At 41.2% G+C, this 26539-nt stretch overlaps 1 protein-coding gene and 2 long non-coding RNA genes across 3 annotated transcripts; all 3 read right to left on the bottom strand.

The window, feature by feature from the left end:
• Positions 1-399: 399 nt before the first annotated feature.
• LOC309701267 (uncharacterized protein) lies at positions 400-2033 on the bottom strand (the record flags this gene model as incomplete). Its single annotated transcript, XM_082525359.1, has 2 exons — positions 1561-2033; positions 400-676 (listed from the first exon to the last, which is right to left on the bottom strand). Exons 1-2 carry the CDS (start codon positions 1818-1820, stop codon positions 400-402), a joined length of 537 nt encoding a protein of 178 aa, XP_082381485.1. The 5' UTR covers positions 1821-2033.
• Positions 2034-3766: 1733 nt separating this feature from the next.
• LOC309699986 lies at positions 3767-6286 on the bottom strand. Its single transcript, XR_014274547.1, has 2 exons — positions 5521-6286; positions 3767-4952 (listed from the first exon to the last, which is right to left on the bottom strand). It is a non-coding gene; the product is annotated as an uncharacterized lncRNA (long non-coding RNA).
• A 4613-nt stretch (positions 6287-10899) lies between these two features.
• LOC309699982 lies at positions 10900-12589 on the bottom strand. Its single transcript, XR_014274544.1, has 3 exons — positions 12201-12589; positions 11897-11950; positions 10900-11658 (listed from the first exon to the last, which is right to left on the bottom strand). It is a non-coding gene; the product is annotated as an uncharacterized lncRNA (long non-coding RNA).
• Between the last annotated feature and the right edge of the window lie 13950 nt (positions 12590-26539).

Raw genomic sequence — 26539 nt, 5'->3', positions numbered from 1 at the left:
ATTTTATATATTTATGTTTAATGTTTTTCTGTTTGAGAATTTTTATATTATTTCAAATAAATTTTTATAATGACTAATGTCTCTGTTCTACTACACAGCAAATGTTGGCACACGACTTGACACATGTAGAATTTATTTCATATTATACTAATGACAAATATACTAATACAGTGGGATGCAAAAGTTTGGGCAACATTGTTAATAGCCATCATTTTCCTGTATAAATCGTTGTTACAATAAAAAAAGTCAGTTAAATATATCATACAGGAGACACACACAGTGATATTTGAGAAGTGAAAAGACGTTCACTGGATTTACAGAAAGTGTGCAATAATTGTTTAAACAAAATCAAGCAGGTGCATAAATTTGGGCACCACAAAGAAGAAATGAAATAAATATTTAGTGTATATCAATGTGTGTGTCTCCTATATGATATATGGGGTTCCTTTGGGCGTGCTTCCCATCCAGAGCTCCACAGCACAGAGGGAAGTTCCAGCGCTCCTGGAATCCCTCTGTGATGGACCGCCAGTCTCCAGGTGAAGGCACAGCCATGAAGTCATCCACTAGACAGTCCCAGATGACCGTCGCTACCTGGGGGATGATCTGGCTCACCATGGACTCACCAACTCGAAAACTGAACGCGATGGTCCTGAAGGAGTCCCCGGTGGCAAGGAACCTGGACAAAATTGTTCAAAATTAGTATTATGTGTACTGCAGTTACAAAATACATTATTCAAATTACAAAATACTTTTGTAATGCCTGATTTAAATCACAAAACTTAAATCTTCCATAAAACATTTTGTAATTATAAGGATAATTACAAAATGTATATTAGATAATATCTAAAACAGTTGTGTTTTGTTTTAACTTTAACATATCATAATTTGATTGGTAGCAACTTTTACCACTACAGTGTGCCAATCACTCATAATTCCTAAACATGTCAATCAGGTAGGAATGAAGTAAGACATTAATAGAAATAAAGAGTTGTATGTTGACATGTAGCCCTTTCCTTGCTTAAATCATTAATATTTTTGAAAAATTAATCTGTGATAAGACATAGCTTATCAAGATAGAACCATGTAACTAAAGATGATCCAAACTGTTCAGTTTTATCTGTTTTAAGAAAGGCTGGTGACCCCTGTTATAGAGTCTGACAGCTGCAGGGATTATATACAAATATTCAACTATCCCAGAATTAAACCAGGTCTAAATAAAAAGGAGTGAGTATCACTACAAAGGTTAACTCAGTGGTCCTAATGCTACAGTTTGATATCAGCAAACACCGAGCGCATACATTGATGTGACACCACAGCCATGCTATCAATGCAAACACTGATAACAGCATAAATCGAATTAAATCGGGACTTGATGAGAGCTTCTGAGTATCACTAGAAATATTATAAAGAGTCGTCTCCGTACCACAGTTTGCTATCAGTAAACACCGAGAGCATTCACTGTTAGCATAGCACATCCATGTTAGCAGTGTATAGATGGATGGTTTAGCATATTAGCACAGGTATCAATAAAGGACTACCATATTAAATACTTTTACTAACCTCAGGCAGACGGACAGGCGCTCTGCAGGTGGGATTGAGCCCCTGTAATTGGTGTCTAGGCGGGCGATGCTGGGACCGACGAGGGAAAGCAGGTCCTCAAACTGGCTGACGGTGATATTGCTGAAATCGACCGTCATCCAGGCGCAGCTCCTGGAGCAAATGGTGAAACTCACCAAACTGCTCACGCCTCTGGAGCACCTGATGGACCCAGGTACGGCGAGGACGTCTTTTACGCCGCTGCTCTGCTCTCCACAGTACATAGAGAAGGGAGACTCTCTCTTCAAGCGCTAGCTCGACAGCTGCCATCTTGCAAAGATACCGGTCTGGCACAACTTCCTCCCACATTCCTCCCACATTTCCGGTTCACGCGCGATGGATTTTTCTTGGACACACGTTGAATGTGCACGCGTCAAATTAGGGGCGTTTGGGGCGTTTTGTTCGCGTCCATCGCGTTCGGTGTGAACACACCGTTAGTATTGTTATGTAGCCACCGATTGTTCACAATAGATGTGATGGAGATAACTGCATATAGATCAAAAAAGTGAAAACTCCGTGAAAATAATTAGTTTGGCCTTTGTCAACCTTTTCTTATCCCTGAGGACAAAGTTTGACTTTTGCAGTGAGGTAAAACACATGTGTGGTCAAAGTTCAAATCTAGCCCATGTTGTGACCAGCATGCATCAGGAGCCTGATGCCTAAAATCTGTGAGGAACTATGACCAAACTGTGTGCATGCACAAAGGCAGATGTATATGTCGCGCTTATGCGTGGTCATGTTTTGCAATGTAAACCTCTTGGATATGCACAAGTCTAATTTCAACTCCCATCTCTATACATTTATTTTATGTGGACACTCCTTTATTTTATTATTGTCATACAACATTACAGTCTGAATCTGGTCAGTTAAGAAAGGAGAAAGTGGTACATTGACAGAGGCATCAGTATGTAGCTATTTACTGGCAGATCTACTGGCTCTTACCCTCACCTATGGCCATGAGCTTTGGGTCTTGATTCAACAAATTACGGAGCCCCGCAGGGGACATGGGAGAAAAAAAATTAGGGAAAAAAAAAAAAAATTAAGACGGACTTTTGCGAGATCTCGCAAAACAAACTCGGGATCTCGCAAAACAAACTTTCTCGCGAAAGTTGAATTCTAACAATGGCGGCAGCTACTTAGTTGTAATATTACTCTTTCTGGGTCACAAAATACACTTTTAAGATATTTTGAGGCGTGAATGTAGTTGTGTAAACGTCAGATATCTGCTCGGTTTACATCACATATTTGCAAAAGTGCTCCGACGTTTTTGGAGATCTGACACCCACTAGCTCGAAGCTAACGGGAGGCCTACTACAGCCGGGAGGAACACCGCTTTCCCGGCACATCGTGCCTCGACCTCCCGGTCGGCTTCGAGCTGGCGGCTTCCGAAGAATGCGGCTAAAACTTTTGCGAGATCTCGCAATACTTTTGCGAGATCCCGAGTTTGTTTTGCGAGATCTCGCAAAAGTCGGTCTTAATTTTTTTTTTCTCCCTAATTTTTTTTTCCTCCCATGTCCCCTGCGGGGCTCCGTAACAAATGAGACACATTCTTTTGGATGCAAGAGATGAAAATGAGCTTCCTCTGAAGGCTGTCTGGGCTCACCCTGACAGACAAGGTGAAAATCTTGACCTTTTAGGGGCTACTCCTCCACATTAAGAGGAGCCAACTGAGGTTTGAACATGCACCCACATGTCTGTGTTTTAACTTCTGGTGCAGACATATCCCCCTCCCCCGGTCAATAGTACACTGTAAAACCTAATAAGTTCACAGAACTCAAAAATTGTTGTGTAACAGATTCCACAACAATTTTTTAGTGATGTTTTTAAAAGTTTTAAGTTTAACTAAAATAAAAATTGCAGTTGCCTTAAATTACCTCAATGTTAACTCATAAATGTTGATATTCCTCAACTTATAATTAGGGAGTAATAAACTCAAAATGTTCAATATTTTTCAACTTAATTAAGGTGGGAAATACACTCAAAATATTTTACATATTGCAACTCATACGATGTGGGAAATAAACTCAAACTTTTTCATATGAGAAATAACACTTAAAATCTTCAATATTTATAAAATACTGTGGGAAATACACTTACAAATAATTCTAAACTGTTTGCCCAGTAAATTATAATCAGCTAAAAGTGTTAGAAAACATGAAAGTAACAACACTAACAATTTAACAACTTTTTATTAAACACAATGTGCTTTTAAAAAGGCACAAACAACAGAGCTCACTCATAAAAAAGTGCTTCATAAATAAAACAAGAGAAAAAGACTCCAAGGGTCTCCATCTCAATTCTAAAATTCAATAACATTTTCAGTATTAACAGCAATTGCAGCTATTAGAACATTGAGGCATTTAACACTTACTGTACCTTGACAGCTGCAGCTCACTTTCTTTTTTAAAAATACATAAAAAAAACAGTACTGGTTTCCACTGCTGTACTTATAGGGAACAAACATCAAGGCAGTGCATTTATGTATTAGGCAACAGAACATTAAACATGAATAGTGAATGAACTGAACAGTCATTCATCTTAAATGTGAGGTAGAAGAGGCAAATGGTAAAAAATGGTTAAAAAAAACGGTATAAATAAAACAAAACAAAACAAGAAAAACCTTTAATACTTAGCTTAAAGAGTTGTCTATTCCAAGTGATTCACTTGAACAAATTCTTCTGCATCAGTAAGTGACCTAACAGTGGTTTGTTGTATTCAAGGCACATCACAACCTTCTGGATACATGTGAATAAAAGCTCGAGTCTGCGTATTGTAGGTCTAGTGCACAGAACTACCCAAAAAGCAGGAGAAATGAGGCATCCAGATTTGTACTGGTTTATACAACTGTACATAACTGGGAACAAACATCAGGTAGTGCATTAAGGTATTAGGCAACACAACGTTAAACATGAATAGTCCACAAAAGGAGCTGTCATTCACTTTAAATTTGAAGTAGAAAAGCCAAATGATTAGGAAAAAAACAAACAAAAAAAAGCTTCCTCAATACTCAGCTCAACAAGTAGTCCATTCTGAGTGATTCACTCATTGAACAAATCATTCTTCAGCGTCAGTAGACGCCCTTTCAGTGGTTTGTTGTCCTCAAGGCACATCACAACCTTCTGGATAAATGTGAATGTAAGCTCAAGTTTCTTTGGGTATTGTAGGTCTAGTGCATAGATGTACCCAAAGAGCAGGAGAAATGACTCAGCCAGATTTGTGGGACCATTCACAAGTATTTCATCCTCAACGACAATGCAGACGCTTTCAGGACTGAAGAGGGCCGAATCAGTAGTGTCATCCGTGACAACTGTCAGCAGAGCCACAGGAGTGTCAGTGAGGTCTGGACCATCTGCTGACTGCAAAACAAAAATAATACAAGAATGAGTTCAGCCCCACAAGGACACAAATCATGCTATTGATTAGAGGTGTGAATCTTCATAAGTCGCACGTTTCTTTTAAGATTATAATGTCAACGATTTAATTTGATATGGCGATACATCATGATGCATTACAATAATCTTAATTTGGGTTTGGTTTCAAAACATATGTTTAAATAAATGTTTTCAATAATAAATATATGCCAAGATATTTGTTTTTGTTATTTACCAAATATTTGTCTGACCACAACATGGCACCTCCAGAAAAATAGAACACTTGAATTTTAAAAGGGAGATAGTTTTTATCTGTGAATTTGTTTTTGTTTAATAATCTTTTAACTATTTCCATGTTTTCTCGTTTATGCGTAACAATCTTCTTGCAATCTTATTCAACAATAGTTGATATATGGGAGAAAACAAGTCAGATGAGGACTGTGTTGAACCTCCTTCCTGATATACACCCTGGTTCTCCTTGAGTTCTGAGCGATGTCATATGTTCGACTGAACAGCTAGGCAAAGGGGTTGATGCTGAGGCCAGTACACTTACATCACAAGTCCTGAATAACGTGGCGGCATCTTCACACAGGTACACAGGAAGTGCACGAAGGACGAGGGCCCGTCTTGTATTTACATCATGCTGTTCCTAGATGAACATACAATATCTATTAGAATAGTATTTACACAAATGCAGAGTAAAAACAAAGTGCTGGATAGCCATGTTCTGATTGTCATTGTTATAGATCAGGGGTGTCCAAACTTTTTGTAACGGGCTAAACTTGTCAATCTAGAAGGGTAACCTTACCCTACCCTAGCCATAGATGGTAAATTCAGTATTTTGGATTTTTTTTTTTGGATATTTTGATAGGATAGATTTTGTCAAGATGTCCTTCTCCTAAAATGACAACCTTGTATCCATGGCATAATCACCAAGTTCGACCAGTGTGTAATGTTAGGCTGAATCAGGCGATGCATTTTTCCGCAAGCCTTGACTTGTAGAGCTCGCTGGAATACCCCTCTAAACTGTTAAAAGGATTTCGAGATTATCTCACAACCACACATTTGAGACTACGAAAAAATACAAACATGTGTCTAATTACCATCATGATAACACACTCATGTTGTTTATTATTGTTCGCTTCATGCTAGCACACACACACACATAGCTCAACAGCGTAAACTACTGACTGTGTAACACGGACACTTATTGAAATAAGTATACTCACAATACGCACGTGCATTACCAGCAAATACGTCAACCGGTAGAAACGGACAGTAGAAAGTTCAAACGCAAGGAGCTAGAACTGCCACTGCCAACTTCCCGGGCAAGAATACAATGCATTATGGGAAATGTTGTCCCCCACGGAAAACCGCCAAAACGTTACACCGTTCTAATTTGAAATAACATTACGTATTTGTCGCATTCAAAAACTTCTAAAATTACAATTACTTGGATTCGAATTTATTTATAACAAACATTCACTGTGCACAAAGTACGAATATATTTCCGGAAAAAAAATAAAAAAGAATGTTTATCGAAATTAAATTTAAACAAAACAAAAACACGTTAGACTTACCAAATTTAGGGCAGTTGATGAAAAAAAAAAGGTGGTGGTCGTGGTGGGTTGAAGTTGGGGACTCTTAATCCACATGGGCTGGCCAAATCTTCCCCGCATCAAGGTAAATTCAAGATGGCTGACTCAGCTTTCCTGAGGGAGCGACAAGACTCCACCCACCAGAACGTCACTAATATATGCTTCTTAAACTTTTTGAGCGTTCCAAACAAATTAGCTAAAAAATATTGAGCCCTATTCAATTAAAGTTGCATAAAAGCCAACAGAGCTCAATACTTTATAGTTTGCTCAACTACAAAACGACATTTGAGTGTTATGAGCTTATTAGTTATGAGCTAGAACAACTGTTAGGGATCTAGTGTATCTGTGAAATCAGCACATTTTTAACACACATTCTTCCAATAAAATATAAGTTAATATCTGGGGAATGACTGTGCATGTTTTTTTTGACCATTTCAGAAAAAAAAAAACCTCAGGAAAAAAAGCCACATGATACCACCCCACAGGCCCATAAACGCTCCTTGTTCTCTTGCATTCCAGAAGTATTTTTATCCTTCAAACTGAACGATTACAATGTACGCATATCCAGCAATCACAAACTCGGTAGGACTTTAAAACTCATAACTTGATGTGTGGCTTGGTTAGCTAACGTGCAAGAAACACGTGATATGATGCATTTATAAATAAGGAATGATGAACTGAAGTGGGAATAAAGCAATTTTGTCTTTCCCAAAAAACTGCAAAAAGACCTGTTGGCCGGTGAAATGGCGCGTTTGTGTGCAATCGATTGAGGATGCTGGTGCCTGATTGGTAATGTAGGTGTGCCTTTGCATACCAGAGCTGATGAAGTGGTCAGAGTAAACTGGTGCACATAAATCACTCAAGTGTTGCTGCTGCATGCAGAGCTCAAAGACACACAGTGTGACCTGATGCCCTATAAGAAGGATGTTTTGTTCTTGGTGTTCTTTTGTTCAGTTATGTTCCCCCAGGTGTTTCCACCCTTCGGTGTATTTGACTCCTCTGTCTCCCTCTGTTCATTGTCAGGTCGTCTGTTTAGTTCATCTCATGTTCCTGGATTTCATGTCATCTCAAGTCTAGGTTTTCTCAGGTTCATGAACATGTTTTAGGTTTGTATGTAGAGTTTTCCCTGTCTAGCTTTAGCTTTCCCAGTTTAGATTATAATTTAGTTTTCACCATTGCCATGTTGTTTCTACGTTTTTCTAACAGCCAGAATAAAAGGCTCACTTTTTGTTCAACTTCAGTTTTGTCACTTATTTTTCCTGCTTCTGGTCTGCTCCTCAAACACACCAGCCATCCCAGATGTGACAAGTTGTCCTTTTGAAAGACAGACCATGATTTCTGGAATTTCAGGAACAATTAAAAAGTAAAACAGTTTCAGTTGGTGTCAAAAAGTTCCGTGTTTTGGATTCAGTTTGGTTAATGTGAATTAGACTGATCTTCTCTTGCACCTCTGGATAAAGTCACAAGGAGTCAAATAATCTATCCAGTGGTCGCATTTCGCGATTTGTGTACACAATTTCACAAACCTCAGTTTAAGCTTTTTCTGAATTTTCTTCCCCAGAAGACTCAGGACTATACATCAGTGCTTAGCTCTGAAGGTCTCACCTGAGGGTTGAATTCATAGTGCCCATGCCAACAAAAAGCACACTGGTTTGAGCTTGGAATGTGGATTGTCTGTCATAGTCAGAGACCGAGCTCTCACCTGAAAGAATGCTTCACATGGAGTGTGAAAAAGATTACAACAGAAGTTTGTTTGCTCTCTACACCCATTTTGTCTTCTTAGCATGCGTGTGTCTGTAAACTTGGCCTTCAGTCATCACATGCCCTTCAGTCATTTTGCACACTTGACAGCCAGATTCAAGTTCTGCAGCTTTTCTGTCCTACAGTGGCTTGCAAAAGTATTCGGCCCCCTTGAACTTTTCCACATTTTGTCACATTACAGCCACAAACATAAATCAATGTTATTGGAACTCCATATGAAAGACCAATACAAAGTGATGTACACATGAGAAGTGGAACGAAAATCATGTTTTATTTCAGTCTGTTTTATAGAATAGAATAGAATAGAATTCAACTTTATTGTCATTGCACATGCACAGGTACAGGGCAACGAAATGCAGTTTGCATCCATCCAGAATACAGGACAACAAGAAAACAGAGGAAATGTGTTTGCTGCATCAATAACAAGAAAAAAACTGAAAATAAAAAAGTACATCATTTTTATGGCTGCAATCACCAGTTACTTGGTGGGTGGAAGCATCAAAGGATGACGTCTGTTTTTAAGAGTGGCAAATCGGTCAATCACTCTGTTGTGTCTCAGATGCTGAAGCGTGTCTTTTTCAGTAGACATGACTGCAAGACTGTGAAGTCTTTTCTGACCCATTGTTTGACGCAGCCAGGAGTGCAGCCAACACAGTGCAGCCAACACAGTGCACTAAAGGATCTTTCGCACGAGCAGCTGCTGACAGGCACTGTTAGGGCAACTTGGATGGTTGCCTTCAGAGAGGGAAACATGTCTGAATCAAGGAGGTTGTACACAGACAACATATTTTTGGGTGGACATCCAGCCTGTATTTTCTGGGTCAGAAAGTTTCTAGCCACCAGAACCTCCTCTTTTTTCAGGTCAAGTCTGTAGTGCTTTGCAAGTTCATTCAAGTGAGGTTCACTCAAGAAGTTCTCAGATTTAGGACTCCATGCCTGGATGCCTTTTAGCAGCCCTGCATCTACACTGCAAAATCTTTGATCAAGCTCGCCAACCATCCGATCCACACAAGGGAAAAGTAACTCTCTTTTCAATGTGTCTGAGTTGTTCAATTCAGTGCGTGAACCCACAGTTGCCTCCAGGACAAAATCCTCCATTTTCCTCTGTTTGTGCCTTGTCTTGGCACCTGGTTCAGAGATACTGTGGGTGTTGCACAGGGCCTTGGTTTTCTCATACAGCTCTGTAGCAAATGCATCTGAGTGTTTGCCCTTAAGTGTGTCACACACAGCTTGTTTGCAGATAAAAGCTTCTGCCAGGTCTAAAGTCTCTTTCTGCAGGAATTGGTGGAGTCCTTCGGTTACAGACAGAATCAACTGAAACATCAGTAGTGCATAGACTGCTGAGAACTTGTAGAGCTTTGCTCTGAGACCAACAGCTATGGGTGCAGATGGGCACTCCAAAATGGCAGGCAATGTCTCAAGAACTGCACTGATTGATCACAACTGACATGCCCAGCGAGTGTTTGAAAGTTGCACAAGCTCAGTTTTTGTCAATCCAAGCTTTGCCTGAGTCTCCATGAACTTATGATGATTGACTAGGGAGGTGCTGAAGAAAGAATACACACACTCCAACAAGCTGAAAAGTTCCACAGCCTCTGGGACAGCCTTGCAAGTATTGCACAAAAGCAGGTTGAGTTGATGAGCATAACAATGCACATAGCTAGCCTCAGGATGGAGCCTTCTAAAATGTGCTTGTACACCTCCAGTGGAGCCACTCATAACGGCTGCACCATCATATGTTTGTGCTACACACTTAAGCTCTGCAAGACCATTGTTTTGGATCTGCTGCTGAATCTCATTTGCAATGGACTGGGCATCAAATGATTTTATCTCTGCTAGTGCAAGGAAACGCTCCTTAACTGCCCCTCTGACACGTACCTGACACAAACAGCTAACTGTTCTGCCTTTTCATCCCTTGCCTCATCTGCCATGATGGCATAGACTTTAGACTTTGTCATTTCAGATACAATGACACTACTAACTTCCTGGGCACAACAGTCAATCATGTCATTCTGGGATGTTGGCAAGATATAGGCAAGGCAAGGCAAGGCAAGTTTATTTGTATAGCACAATTCAACAACAAGGTGATTCAAAGTGCTTTACAGAGACATTAGAAACAAGAACAAATAAAAAGCATGATTTAAAATTGATTAAAACAAGCAAATAAACTAACTAACTAATTAACAAACAAACAAACAAACAAACAAACAAACAAACAAACAACAGTATATAAAATCAAAACAGATAAAATCAGAACAGTAGATAAAATCAGTAGTTAAATGCTAGTTTTGAAATTTAAGCTTAAAAGTGTGGATTTGGTGCTTTATTCAAATGCAGCTGAGAACAGGTGAGTCTTCAACCTGGATTTAAATAAACTGAGTGTTTCAGCTGATCTGAGGCTTTCTGGGAGTTTGTTCCAGATATAAGGAGCATAAAAGCTGAATGCAGCTTCTCCGTGTCTGGTTCTGACTCTGGGAACTGATAAAAGACCGGATCCAGATGACCTGAGGGATCTGGATGGTTCATACTGGGTCAGGAGGTCATTGATGTATTTTGGTCCTAAACCATTCAGAGCTTACTGTGCATTTGATGGGGGGATTATGTTTTTGAAGAAAAGGATCAAACTGCTTCAAAAGCTCTATGCATGCAAGAAAATTCCCTCTGTTTGGGCTGTCTTCACCTTCATCATGGCCATGATAAGGGAGTCCCTGTCTCCCTAACATAGAGGTGACTGCAACAATTCGTCTGAGATACTCTCTTCTTTCGACTATCTCACTCACATTTGCAGTTGCTATCATCTGTGCAACGTTTCCCTGTTTGCTACTTCCCTGCTAGCCGATCCATGTAACAACACTGTCCTTATGTGCTTGAGCCATCTCATGCTTGCCAAAGATGACTAAAGCTTTCTTCCAGTTCCTGCAACCGCTACTGACCAAACTATCATGTTTGATGTTTTTGCCAAACACTCTACATGGGAAGCAGAAAGCTGCATTCTGGTTGACTGAATATTCTAACCAGTTGTGCTTTTCAAACCAGCTGTGGTTAAATGCTCACTTCTGTGTACCAAAAGTATCATGTGGACAGCTCTTCAGCTTTACCTGTCTGGGCCCTGTGTCTTTGTCACCTAAATCAAACCCTGTAGTAGAATGAGTTGCTGCAGCTGCTTCATCATTTTCCCTCTCTTGGCCTGTTTGCTCTCCTCTCTCTGTAATAACTTGATCTTCCTCTGCTTCTCAATCCATTTGCTGCATCTCCTCTGTCTCTCCTTGCTCTCTCTGACTTGAACTTGCCTGTTGACCTTTTTCTCCCTCAGCCTCTCATTCTGCCTCACCCTTCAAGATACATTAAAACATTAAATTTATATTACTGAAATGTAATGTAAATTGCTAATATCATGACTTCTGCTCACATGCCACAGTAATTTGTTGCTCCCAAAAATAGATCCCTCAAAAATATGTGTTGCACCGTGACTGAAATGTTTCATATTTCATATCCATATTGAGTTCCATAAAATTCTAATCAGACTATCTGCATCACAAATGACTCCATCCTGTGAAATCTTTGACTCACCTCTCCAGTAGCGGTCTCTCCCCTCTCACTCTCTGTGTTCCTCTGCCCTGACTCCTACAGGTTGATGGGGATGGAGGAGTGATTATTATTATTTCCACTGATGATAACCTGAATGAGCTCAGCTCGATTTTTCAGAACTAAAACGAGTGACAGAAATTAACATTATGCTAACAATTTAACTTAGTGCACTAGCCAGGTTTTTATTTATCAAAATGGGAAGCACCTGGTTCATTATTTACATGGGACTCTCTGCTGTTAGCTGGAGCTAACTAATTGTTACTACCAGCCAGTGATGAAGACTTACTTTCTTGAAAAACCTGCGTATATCCATGTTTTCTTGCTGTTTGCAGCATGTACGCTAGTGTGTCCGCAGCGGAGTGTAAAGTAGCAGTGAAAACGAGGACTGGATTTTCAGTAATGTGGATGTCCCCTGTGAACAACTGGAACGGATTGGATAACGAAGCACTGACGCTACCTTAACAGTGTAAAGTGAAAGGGACCAACCGAGTTATGATCATATTTATGTGAAAGCGACAGGTTTATATTATTATTTATTTAAACTCATATTCCTGCATCTTTTTATTGAATTTGTCTGCAAGTTCTGTAAAAAAAAAAAAAAAAACAGAAAAAAAAACAAAACACCAAATTATTTAGGGGGGCTTAAGAATAGTTTAGGGAGGCTTCAGCACCCCTAAAATAGGCCTAACGACGCCACTGCGCTGATATAAGTCACAGTGGGGAAAACTGTCTGTTGTAATACAATTCACCCTAAATGTTTTTATGGGTGTTTATCTGTTCTACCAGGACTGGCCCAATTGCAGGCCTGAAGGGTTTTAGATGTGTCCTTGACAGTGTTGGGTAAGTTACTTTAAATTAGTAAGTTACATTACTAGTTACTTCTATCAAAAGTAACTCAGTTACTTCTCGTTACTTTCAAAGTAACTAGTTACTAGGGAAAGTAACTATGGTTTTACTCAGAATTCTCTTGTTAATGTGTGCTTCCATAACTTTGCCAGTCTTCTAGCTTGCTTACTTGCCACAAGTGCACTGTGCCACCTACCAATAGAAAGGAAAAAATAATGTGCATATTTCCACGAGAGAAATCCCACGCCTGGACTGTCGTTGACCGCTGCCATGATTCTAGCCTACGTCACAGCGTCATGTGCGCTTTTTACATCCAACACAAAAACTGCAGTCGTGGTGCTTTCGATTGTACTCAGAACTCGGAAATTCTGCCTTCCGAATAGGAAGATGTAGGTAACACCAGACTGCAGATGAGCTGCATACAGGGCTGGACTGGGACAAAAAAATTGTCATTTTGACTAGAGACCGCCCCAACATTATGGGAAAAATCATGAAGCCTTTGAATGAAAATAAACACTGTTGTGACTGTGATGTACACTGTTCTGATGGTATAAATGCATCAATCTATCAATCGTTTGTTGTAAGATTCAGATAATTATTTTTAAAAAGCTAGATATTTTAAATGAGAATAAGAAAGAAAAGTATTCCTTAATGCCCTCCTTTCCCTGTTAATGCCCTACCTGCCCCCCTGGCAACACTTTGCTAGACCCGCCCCTGCACAGTTACCAGCTGTCAGCTACACCGAAAAGGATCCTGGTGTTATTTGTCTCTCAGAAACAGTTTATAACTTCCCTTCAGCTCATTCATGTCACCTAAAAGGTGAACCTGTTTGTCCATCACCTGTTCAGCTCTGATGATTCAGTAAGGACATCTCCTGGTTTCATCTTCATATTTCCCTCTCACCACATATCCAAACCGACATCATGACCAGCAGCATTTACAGCTGTGGCTCCAGCAAACATCAGCTGATACTAGAAAGTAATATTAAATAAATTCTAACAACAGCTGACCAAGCTTAAACTTGCTGCTGTTGTTTACCGCGACCTCCGCTGGTTTCTTCTTTCTGGCGCAAAGTGGGCGATAAACAAGCAAGAGAGAAAAGCCGATCAGCTGATCATTGATCAGTTTCATGATTGAAGTAGAAACGGGAGAGGGAGGGGGAGAGAATGAGAGAAGAAGAGGCAGCTGTGCAGCAAAGACACAGAATAACTCCAGCTTTGTGTCTTTTTCATTGTAGCTGAAGTCCGGGACAAACTGTTCCTTTTCACCTCAATACGAAACGTGTAATATTTTCTCTGAATACCAGACGATTCCGTTTTTTAGGGGACGGTTGGCAACTCTAATAATTAACCTTTTGAATAAAATAAAGTTCAACATCAACATCATAGCATCCACCCAACTGTATAGAAACTCCGTCATGCTAGCTAGTACCCAGTACAAAAAATTCAGCATAAGGAAAATAAACTCCACCTAAACTTGGTTTATATCTGACCCAGATAGACTGCAGGTCATAACTTCTTACCTGAAGTTCAGTTCACCTGACACTCGGACCGGCGGCCGCTTCGGGTCTCTCCTCCTGCCTCCCCTTTCCCTCATCCATCTGCTGGCCTCCACCACTTGCTAATGTTACTGAATCTGTGGAAGCTCCGTGATAGCCACCACACGAAGTAACGAATAACGACCCTATCTAAACCCCAGTAACAATTAACACGTTCCTGATTTTGGCATAATAACTAGTTACCGTGCTCATTACCACAATAATAACGTAGTTACTGTAACGCGTTACTTAATAACGCGTTAGTCCCAACACTGGTCCTTGATCTAACACAGCTGATTTAAATGATCAACCCAGGTTGATCTCTAAAACCTGCAGGACCTGGCACTTGAGGCCTGGAGTTCCCCACACCTGTGCTAGACCAATGCAATGATTTACAATTAAAGCCTATAATTTGGTGAACAGTTTGGGGATGTTCACCGTACTGTTCCAACATTACTCCGCACCAGTGAGCAAAGCAAGGTCCAAAAACATGGATGAGTGAGTTTGGTGTGGAAGAACTTGACTCATTCAACTTCAGTGTCTGACCTCACAAATGTGCTTCTGGAATGGTCAAAAGTTCTCACAAACACTTCTAAATCATGTGGAAAGTCTTCCCACATAGCTGAGGCCAACATCATATTAAACCCCTTGGATTAAGAATGGGATTGCCACTCAAGTGTGAAAGCAGATGAGTGAATACGTTTGGCAATATAGTTTAGATGTATCCTACTAACATTGTAGTCTACATCTACTTATTTCTATTTTATTTATCTCTCTTTATTTGCCTGTCTTTGTGAATAGATTCAACTGATAGATCAGTGTCCATTTAACCATTAAAATCTCCACATAACTCACGTGCACATATTTACATAACCTGACAAATTCTAATTTAATTGTCTAAGGTGACTGGACCCTTTCAGGGTTAATTAACTTTCTTGTCACGGAGTCGCAGGAAACCATGAATAGAGTGCGTTCAGTTCTATAGAAATGATCTCCCAGGAGCCGTATGACAAAGGGCACTTCAGTGTATGTCCAACAGCAAAATTAAACAAATTGCAGAATCAATAAAAATGTTTCATCTAAAATAAGATTTCCAAAGATTTCTACTCTGACTGAAGTGGATTTAGGTTGCATGAATCTTTTAAAGCACCTTACCATTGATATGTAAAATAAAAGGCGTGATCTGGGCATAAAGTGAACACTGCACATTAATGGTAAATGGCCTGTATTTGTATAGCGCTTTTACTAGTCCCTATGGACCCCAAAGCGCTTTACACATCCAGTCATTCACCCACTCACACACACATTCACACACTGGTGATGGCAAGCTACATTGTAGCCACAGCCACCCTGGGGCGCACTGACAGAGGCGAATGGTTCAGTAGGTTAGTTTTACAAAATATTCAACTATATGACGGTAAATCAAAGTCAAAATGCAATATTATTTAAATATTAAAATCATCATCTTATTTTATATGAATATCTCGACTTTTATTTGTGATTATTTATAAAGTTTTTAAGTCATGTTTAGCTTTTTTGTATTTAATATTGTTTAACAAGGGATGGACAACAATAAGATACTCCTCGTTGCAATTCCTTAATGATTATTTTCTTGATTTATGATCAGTTTTCTGTGTGGACGTAGTGTAAAAACACAGTCATGCTTTCATTATTATTTGTGTAACTGAGGTCGTTGATGTTTGACATCATTGTTTTGCATCTGATAGAAAAATACGCTGGAACTGACAAGCTTGTAGATATATGATTCAGATGGATTGGACAACATGGCACTAAATACGTATCTTAGATTAAACCTCATTATATCACTTCCTGTCCATGCTGTGATACTGTGCCGGGAAATAGCTGCAGACGTATCTTTGCAAACTCCGACAGCAGCTGGTGGTTCAAAGGCTGCCACCAGTAAAATGTTTTTATAATTTGCTGACACAGAAACATGGAAGCAATAGCAGCTTGCAGTTCTGAGCTGATTGTAAAGTCTCATTACGTGATTGTTTTCTGGTGGTGTGAAACAGAGCGTGGGAATAACAAGCTGGGCTGTACGGATGTTCTGCTATCAGGGAGATCATCTGTGATGAAAATGCTCTTTGGTTGCTTTTGCACTGAAATAGTAACTAAATCTGTATCATTTATAAGTCCTCTGAAATCATCATAAGATAAGACAATTACAGAATTATTTTATTGTCTTTTTGATATTTACTAGGGTTGATCCCTGACTTCATGTTTATTACTATTGTATATATGTATACATATAAAAACACCCAGCACGCCCCTGCGGGCGGTTTATCCTTCAAGCTCGGGTCCTCTACCAGAGGCCTGGGAGCTTGAGGGTCCTGCGCAGTATCTTAGCTGTTCCCAGGACTGCGCTCTTCTGGACAGAGATCTCCGATGTTTTTCCCAGGATCTGCTGGAGCCACTCGCCTATCTTGGGAGTCACCGCACCTAGTGCTCCGATTACCACGGGGACCACCGTTACCTTCACCCTCCACATCCTCTCGAGCTCTTCTCTGAGCCCTTGGTATTTCTCCAGCTTCTCGTGTTCCTTCTTCCTGATATTGCTGTCATTCGGAACCGCTACATCGATCACTACGGCCGTCTTCTTCTGTTTGTCTACCACCACTATGTCCGGTTGGTTAGCCACCACCATTTTGTCCGTCTGTATCTGGAAGTCCCACAGGATCTTAGCTCGGTCATTCTCCACCACCCTTGGGGGCATCTCCCATTTTGACCTCGTGACTTCCAGGTTATACTCGGCACAGATGTTCCTGTACACTATGCCTGGCCACTTGGTTATGGCGTTCCATGTATGCCTTGCCTGCTAGCATCTTGCACCCTGCTGTTATGTGCTGGATTGTCTCTGGGGCATCTTTACACAGCCTGCACCGGGGGTCTTGCCTGGTGTGATAGACCCCAGCCTCTATGGATCTTGTACTCAGAGCTTGTTCTTGTGCTGCCATGATTAGTGCCTCTGTGCTGTCTTTCAGTCCAGCTTTGTCCAGCCACTGGTAGGATTTCTGGATATCAGCCACCTCCTCTATCTGCCGGTGGTACATACCGTGCAGGGGCCTGTCCTTCCATGATGGTTCCTCGTCTCCCTCCTCTTTCTTGGGTTTCTGCTGCCTGAGGTATTCACTGAGCACTCGGTCAGTTGGGGCCATCTTCCCAATGTATTCTTGGATGTTCGTTGTCTCATCCTGGACTGTGGTGCTGACACTCACCAGTCCCCGGCCCCCTTCCTTCCGCTTAGCGTACAGCCTCAGGGTGCTGGACTTGGGGTGAAACCCTCCATGCATGGTAAGGAGCTTTCTTGTCTTTATGTCAGTGGCTTCTATCTCCTCCTTTGGCCAGCCTATTACCCCAGCAGGGTACCTGATCGCGGGCAGGGCGTACGTGTTGATGGCCCGGATCTTGTTCTTACCATTCAGCTGACTCCTCAGGACTTGCCTGACCCTCTGCAGGTACTTGGTGGTTGCAGCTTTTCTAGCGGCCTCTTCATGGTTCCCATTCGCCTGCGGGATCCCCAAGTACTTGTAACTGTCCTCTATGTCTGCAATGTTGCCTTCTGGTAGTTCAATCCCCTCAGTTCTGACTACCTTCCCTCTCTTTGTTACCATCCGACTACACTTCTCCAGTCCGAACGACATTCCAATGTCATTGCTGTATAGCCTGGTAGTGTGGATCAGTGAATCGATGTCTCGTTCACTCTTGGCATACAGCTTGATGTCATCCATGTACAGGAGGTGGCTGACAACTGCTCCGTTCCGTAGTCGGTATCCGTAGCCAGTCTTGTTAATGATCTCACTGAGGGGGTTCAGGCCTATGCAGAACAGCAGTGGGGACAGAGCATCTCCTTGGTAGATCCCGCACTTGATGGTGATTTGTGCTATGGGCTTGGAGTTGGCCTCTAGTGTTGTACGCCACATCCCCATTGAGTTCCTGATGAAGGCTCTTAGGGTCCCATTGATCTTGTACAATTCTAGGCATTCCAGTATCCAGCTGTGGGGCATTGAGTCATAGGCCTTCTTGTAATCAATCCAGGCAGTGCACAGGTTGGTCAGTCTGGTCTTGCAGTCTCGGCTGATTGTTCTGTCTACCAGTAGCTGGTGTTTTGCGCCTCTGTTTTTCTTGCCAATTCCTTTCTGTGTCCCGCTCATGTATTGACCCATGTGCCTGTTCATCTTAGCCGATATGATGCCTGACAGGAGCTTCCATGTAGTACTGAGGCAGGTTATTGGTCGGTAGTTGGAGGGGACCGGTCCCTTCTTGGGGTCCTTGGGGATCAGGACCGTCCGGCCTTCAGTTAGCCATTCCGGGTGTCTCTCGTTAACTAGCAGCTGGTTCATTTGTGCTGCCAGACGCTCGTGGAGTGCAGTCAGCTTCTTCAGCCAGTAGGCGTGAACCATGTCGGGCCCTGGTGCTGTCCAACTCTTCATACTGGAGACCCTTTCTTGGATATCTGCCACTGTGATGGTTACTGGACCCTGTTCAGGGAGGTCGCTGTGGTCTGCCCTCAGATCCTCTAGCCACTGAGCATTGCCGTTATGGGTTGCGTCCTTCTCCCATATGCTCTTCCAGTATTGCTCCGTCTCCAGCCTTGGTGGTGCTGTTCTCTTATTGTTCCCTTGCCACTGAGAGTACACCTTTGCTGGTTCTGTGGAGAACAGCTGGTTTATTCTCCTGCCTTCTATCTCTCTGGTGTACCTCCTCAAGCGGCTGGCCAAGGCTGTGAGTCTTTGCTTGGCAGTTTCCAAGGCCTCAGGTATGGACAGCTTGCTGTATTTCTTAGGCACCTTATTTGTCGCACCTTTCTGCAACTCCGTTAGTTGGCTAACCTCCCTCCGTGCTACTTTGATCTTGCCCTCTAGCCTCCTTCTCCATGGAGGGTACTGCCCCTTGTTGCTGTTCAACTTGTAGCCAAGCATCTCACTGATCACTGCTGCCGTAGTGTAGATCAACTTGTTAGTGTTGGTAATCGTGGTTGTAGGTATTGCCCGTAGTGCTGCATTAACATCATCTAGCAGACCTTCTGAGGGTACTTCACGTAATCTTGGTAACCGGCTACGGGGGATCCAGGTTTCAAGCTTGGCCATGATCCTATTTTTCAGGTCAGTTCCTCTCGCACTCAACGATCCTTCTCCTATCGTACTTGGGGCTATGTACCCAATCTCGGGTGGGGGTGATGATATCGCCCCCCTGACCTGGCGTCCTGACTCCTCCTTGCCGTAGCATTTGTGTTGTACCTCGTCAATCTCTAGCTGTGAGAGCAGTCCCTTCTTTCGAATGTTGGAACACTGAGCTACTAGTTGTTTCGCCGTCATTGTGGATGTTGGGTATCGAAGAATCCATAGGTCCCTCATCCTATTCATGTAGCCCCTTCCGCCAGGGTTACTTGCAGGGCTACTGGAACAAGAAGGCATCGGTGGGCAAGAGACGAAAACAGGGCATTGTTGGAATGCTACTACGCAAGTAACCCTGGCGGAAGGGGCTACATGAATAGGATGAGGGACCTATGGATTCTTCGATACCCAACATCCACAATGACGGCGAAACAACTAGTAGGACTTGCCATGTAATGTGATTATTTATGTGATGGAATAACAAATCTGCAGTATTGCTCATATAATTACCCTTGAAGATGCTGATGTATTAACCAACCAACGTATCTGTAACTGAAAGATAATTCATTTCTGAGCTAAAATATCAGTTTGCTGTGGAAATCTTCTTCCAGTTGCTGTCGTGTCACTAGAGCCCTCATTCCTCAGTGATTTAGACTGGAAGGGAGACGTGACTTGCAATCAGTAAAATCCACTGAACCTCAGCGTGGCCACAAAAACACGAACAAAGAAATTGTAGCAGCATCCAGGCACCATCAGGATGGCAAGTATCACTGTCTGTATGCATGATCCTAGTTGAGCTTGTTTACCAGGATCACTTAGACCGCAGTCTCTTATAACAGGTCCTGACAAGGCTCACTCTTGGCGTGAGTGCTAACACAATTCCACACATAAGATTACACCCACACCCTAAGACTGTGTATCGAGTGTCCGACACTCTATGTGCCTCACAGAAAGTCATAAGGAAAGAGTGATAAAATAGCTTATTTCGCAGTTTCATCTTTTTCGTAGAAGGATGCTGGCTCGGCTCCAGATGTTAGCTCATCTGTTTCACACAGGCCAGGTGCAGAGACACTTACCAGAGGGAAGTTGGCATTTTGCAGCAAACTCATGAGTCAGGATCACCTGTAGCAGATAACTTGAGGTTGTAACAGTTCAGGTCATAGCGCTACCTTAACTCAACCTAGTTTTCATGCATACAGAGAAAATATTCCACCTCCCACATGAATGAAATCTTACAGATAAGAGGACTCATAAAATAAGTTGAGTTAAAACATTCAGTTGGGTTTTAGTGGCAGCTAATTTAAAATTGAGCGCCGTAAACAGTAAAGAAGTTGCTTCCGTACTTCAGCTTTTACTGGAGTATTTTTTGACACAGGTATCTTTACATCTACTTAAGTAAACAAAGTCTGTAGTTTGCCACCTCTGGGTGCTTTGAGGTTAGCCTGGGTTCTTCTGTGAGTGTCCTCAATGTTACACAATGGGTTTTGAAGTATTCAATTGGATATCCATCGGGGCCTGGGGCTTTATTGTTTTTTAACGATTTAACAGCAAGATATTTCTTTCTCTAGCATGATCAGAAGTGCTAATCTTTGGTGGAGTTAATTTACGTATTATGGTCACTGTCATGGTCAGTTGTATATAATGCTTGATAATAGTTTTGAAATTCTGAATTTCTTTCATTTGGGTTTTCTAAATATCTGCCATCATCTGTTTTAATACTGTAAATGTATCTTTCAGTATCTTCCTTTTTGATTTGCCACAATAGTAGTTTGGCAACCTTACAACCAAATTCATCATAATGATATCTAGTTCTGACATATCATCACATAAAATGAATTTTTGTTTTATGGTACTAAGTAATTCTGCTTGTTTTGTTCTCGAATGATCTATTTCCAAAGGCCTTATATCTTTTTCTAATTGAAAACGCTGCTCCCTTTTGTGTTTGTTTTTATATGAGACACATGAAATATGTGACCTCTCATATAAGCTTTAAGCGCTTCCCATATATTTGAATGTGAGGAGGTATTTAAGTTTGATACATGTCTATTTTAATATTCATAAAAGTAATACATTCGGGGCTTTTAACAAATATCCTTTAAATTTCCACCTAGTAGGAAAATTCAGATTGGTAGAGCTCCAAATCAATTTTTTATAGGATTAGGATCTGAAATTGTAGCAGCTTAATTACTAGCTAGTTTTAATTTGTGAGAGGAGTGTCTGTGAAGCCAAAAACATGCCTATTCTCGAGTAAGTAAGTAATGAACAGTTGAATAAAATTAAATTCCCCAACCCCCAGGCCACGAGAGTTGAGGCTTGGGTGTGAAATTTACGTTTTTCAGGGTTTTTATCGTTATTTTTTTAAAATCATTTTTAATGTTAACTCCGTTTCCCTATGTCTTTTCCTGTGTGTTATGAATAAATCTTCTTTTTTCTGTGGTACTGGTACTGGTTTGATTTTGTTGTATTTATCCGTGACACCTTAAAGGCCGGTCCGTGAAAATATTGTCAGACATAAACCGGTCTGTGGCACAAAAAAGGTTTTGGGGACAGAGGCCTAATTCTCTCATGCCTTGAGTTAGAGCTATTAGAGATTTGAATAGCGTACTAGTTTCTGAGAAAAACAATCCATTGATGGGTTTGAAACTAGGTTGTAATCGCTACCCAAAACACATTGAACTTTAACTGCTGACAGCTTTATAATTAAATTATTTAAAAAATGTGGGTTGTCTTAATTTGGGCCATAGATATCAATACTAATTGTTCATTGTTCAAGCAAATACACACCTCTAGCTTAGGATGAGAATGACGAATAGAAAACATGATCAACCCAGTCTCTGCGCAGTTTTAAATGTTCTATATCAGTGAGGTGGGTCTCTTGGATAAACGCAATATGTTAGCACTTTCTTCTTTTTAATGGGTGAGTTAAACCCTCTAACATTTACCAAAATGCAGTTTAACTGTCCTGTCCTTTTTATTTTATGTCTTATAAATCAATCTTTCCCTGGTTAGGAAAACAGATTAAAATCTAAATAAACCTCCAATCTGTTGCCAAATGTTTACAATTTCCAATACTTACAGAATCAAACATGGTATAGAGAGAGCATCCCAAAAGTCCCTCAAAATGAATAAAAGGGAAAAAAGAAAAAAAAAACCCTATAATCCCCTCAAAACAAAACCCAGGGTAGGTAAGACTCCGTGTCTAGACTTACTTGGCAGCCTCAGCGGACTAAAATTAAAAAGTACCATTATAGCTTCATAAAAGAACAACAAAACAATGTTTAGAAATTTATGGCAGTCTCAATAGTTACCTTTGGGATTTATTTTCATCTATAAGGCTAATATTAGTGATGTGAGGATCGATCCTGAAATATCGATTCCTCCGATACCAATCATTTATGTTCTAGAATCGATTCTCACATTAAAATATCGATATTTTAGTAATTTAGAGTAAATTTGTAGTTTATCATTAACAGGAACACAGTGGAAAGAAACTATAACATTCAGATTGTCTACATTCAAAGGAACTACTTCCTCTTCCGCCTTTCATAGTCATGTGCGAAATACGGCTGTATAAATGTCTCGCAGCCCCTTAGCGTGCGCACTCACAACAATGGCTGAGCGTAATTGTGCGGATGTATTTTACCTCCACAAACAGCTGAGACGTGGTTTGCGATACATGTGGCAAAAAAGTGCTCCAAGAGTGAGGTGTTGTGTGGCCATACTAAGAAGACATTCAAGAGTGCTGTTGGGGGGGGGGGGGGGGGGGGGGGAATACATTTTACAGGGTTTATTTATCGGATAAAATACGTTAAATGTCACCGTTATTATTGGCTGGCCCGGAAACAGCGGGGGTGTCCAAATTCAGAGGCTGCTTCCACCTGAGGACCCGGCCTTCGCGGTCTAAAGAAAGCCGGGTAGTATGTCACAGGCTCCCTCGGTGGAGTGAAACTCTGCTGTCTGCTCCTTGCTATCTAAAATATAACCGGGTGCTGACGTAAACTCTTCTGTTTAATAGAGTTTTCTGTTTGACGTTTATTCAGCTGTGTGAAAACCCTGGAGGAACCCTCCCGAGGGATTAATAAAGTTAAATTTAATTGAATCTAATCTAATAACTTTAATCTCAGCCAAACCGAACAAATAAAACACTGAAAAATGGTAAATGGCCTGCATTTGTATAGCGCTTTTCTAGTCCCTAAGGACCCCAAAGCGCTTCACACTACATTCAGTCATTCACCCAGTCACACACGCAGGCGATGGCAAGCTACATTGTAGCCACAGCTGCCCTGGGGCGCACTGACAGAGGCGAGGCTGCCGAACACTGGCGCCACCGGGCCCTCTGACCACCACCAGTAGGCAAACATGGGGTTAGTATCTTGCCCAAGGATATTTGGCATGCAGCCAGGATGCAGCCTGGGATCGAACCACCAACCTTCTGATTAGTGGCTGACCTGCTCTGTCACCTGAGCTACAGCCACCCCACAAAAAGCCAAACAACATTTTGAAGTTATCAAAGTGACTTATATATCATGTTTAACCCGAGTAGCAAAAGACCGCGGGGGTTTGAAAACGATGTGTCGATCGGCTCAGATATTTGAAGTTTACACAGCTACATTCTCTCCTGAAAATATGTTAAAAGTTTTTTGCGACCCAGAAAGAGAAATAAGAGTAATATTAAAACTAAGTATCTGCCACCATTGTTGGAAACTGGAATTGGCTGGGCCCGCTATGAATTCTGCGATATGGTTTTTCAATTTTGTTGTGCGGGTGGAAAATCGTGAGAAATTCGGGAGAATGGTGGCTCCGGGAGATTTTCGGGAGGGGCACTGAAATTTGGTATTCTCCCGGAAAAATCAGGAGGGTTGGCATGTATGGTTGTGGCAACATCACTAACCTTGTCAAACACCTCAGAGTAAATCATGTCACAGAATATGAGGCGCGTATGTTGAGACGAACTGAAGAGGAGGAGAGGGACAGGTGCTGTTAGGGCGAGACAGACGTCTCTCACGGAGTCCTTTAGTGCTGCAGGCAGGCAAGGTGTTCAAATAGCGCACAACTTCAGGTTTTTTATTTCTATATGATGAACTCTGCATTATTAAGTGATAAGAACAAGTAATCTGATGTCCTGTAATCATTATGATGCTATAATTTGAGATACAATAAATAAAATAATTTTTTGTACAAAGTATCGATATCGGATCAGTATCGTCGATACCACCCTGAATATTACTTGGTATCGGATCGGAAAGAAAATCAGTGGTATCGCACATCACTAGCTAATATCTCATGTGCAGTATAAGACAAAACACACATATTTGTGTTTTGTCTTATACTGCACACAGTGTATTGTAGAATAGTTTTGGAGTCACTCAGAGAACCATTCTTCTCTCTGCAATGTGGTCAAGGCCATGAATCAGGTGTTAGGAGATGGCATGCACTCTTCCCCCTTCTTTAATTCTACCCAGTCGTTAAGTGATGACGTAACGAATCCTACTTCCAGGCATAAAGTAGTCTGCGTTTAATATGGCTTTTGTGTTGTTAACATGTTTAATGTTATGTATTTTCTTCTATTTAATCTCAAAAAGCTCCTAAAGCCCAGCCCATGCAGCAGTATATGAATGACTAACCTCGTATTGTGGATGGATTATCTCAGTTGTTCTCCTGGCTGAAGTTTGGTCCTTTTACAACATCCTGCCATGCGATTACATTTTTTCCTGACCACCAGAACACTAACGTTAACTTTTATTGAGTGGAAAAAAAGTTAGCTTGTTTATATTATGCTAACATAGCTGTGTCGCTAGCGGTCACGTAGCACATCATTATATACCAGCTAGCCAAACTTCAGTAACCCTACAAACGTCACTGCTGTTTAGTTTTCTGTCTTCATTTATGTTGGAAGTGATAACAGAGCTGTACGTTTTAATTTGTTTCCAAAACCCCGCAGTCAGGACATGCTATATTGTATTTAGATAGAAGCTAGCGAGCTAACCACCTGCTAACTTCTAACTCCATTAAATGTCATAAATTTTGTTTTCATGGATGCCTGGATGTTAAACTCAATTGTTACACCTGGTAGAGCAGAACGCTGATCATTTTATTAAAGATGAAAGACTTTAGACAGTTTTTCAACTCTCAGTAATGCCATAGTGATCGTTTGATATATGGACCTGCAGCGGAGTTTAGGCCCAGACACGGCTAGTGACGTCAGACTTAACGACCGGACAGGCCTGACCGGAGGGCAAGAGATGGTTGCCATTGTAATGGGAGTGTTGCTGGCAAAATGTTCGACTTCCTCTTCAACACTGGACAGGAGAGTTTCCACCTCAGATGGTGTAAGAGATATTTTAAATTCCCCTCTGTGCCGGATCTGCAGTTTGGCGGGGGGTAGCAGCTGATGTACTCGATGTTCTTCTCCCACAACTTTTTCTTCATCCTAACGATCATCCTACGCTGCACCTCCATGCTGTATTCTGGGTAAAAGGAGACTCGATTAGTGTCTGGGTATACAGTCCCTTTGTCTCTGGCCAAGCAGACTACTTTGTACTTCTCCCTGTAGTTCAGAAACTTCACGAGGATACGGCTGACCTGATCTGCTTCTATTCGCAAGCTGTGTGCGCTCTCTATGGTGACTAGAGATGGCACGATACCACTTTTTTATGTCCGATACCAATATCATAAATTTGGATATCTGCCGATACTGATATGAATCCGATATAGTGTGTTTTTTAATCAATAAAACGTTTTTTTAATATCTTGCTGCATTTTGTATAAGTTTATACTCAAGTTTAAATACATAACAACACTAAAGCTATTCTGTTATACCTGTATGTAAAAAATACACTGCGCCCAAAATATTTCATAGTTCAGCAACACTGATCAATCTAATAAACTTAAACCTACTCCATCCTCCCTATGCTGGTATTTTAAAGAGTACTTAGCAGAAATATTAAGCAACCTAACTAATAGGGTTGCAAACTCCCAGCAAAAAAAAAATAGGGAACCACCCCCCACCTCATGATGCTTAATCAATGTAATCACATTTAATTTGATGCAGGGGGGGAAATGCACAGAAATACATTATTTTTCAAGAATAATTAAATAGATTCAACG

This window comes from Aulonocara stuartgranti (assembly GCF_965226115.1).
Source record: "Aulonocara stuartgranti genome assembly, chromosome: 23".
NCBI classification, from domain to species: domain Eukaryota; kingdom Metazoa; phylum Chordata; class Actinopteri; order Cichliformes; family Cichlidae; genus Aulonocara; species Aulonocara stuartgranti.
Note: the sequence above shows the minus strand (reverse complement) of the source record. Positions and strands in the feature narration are given on the sequence as shown.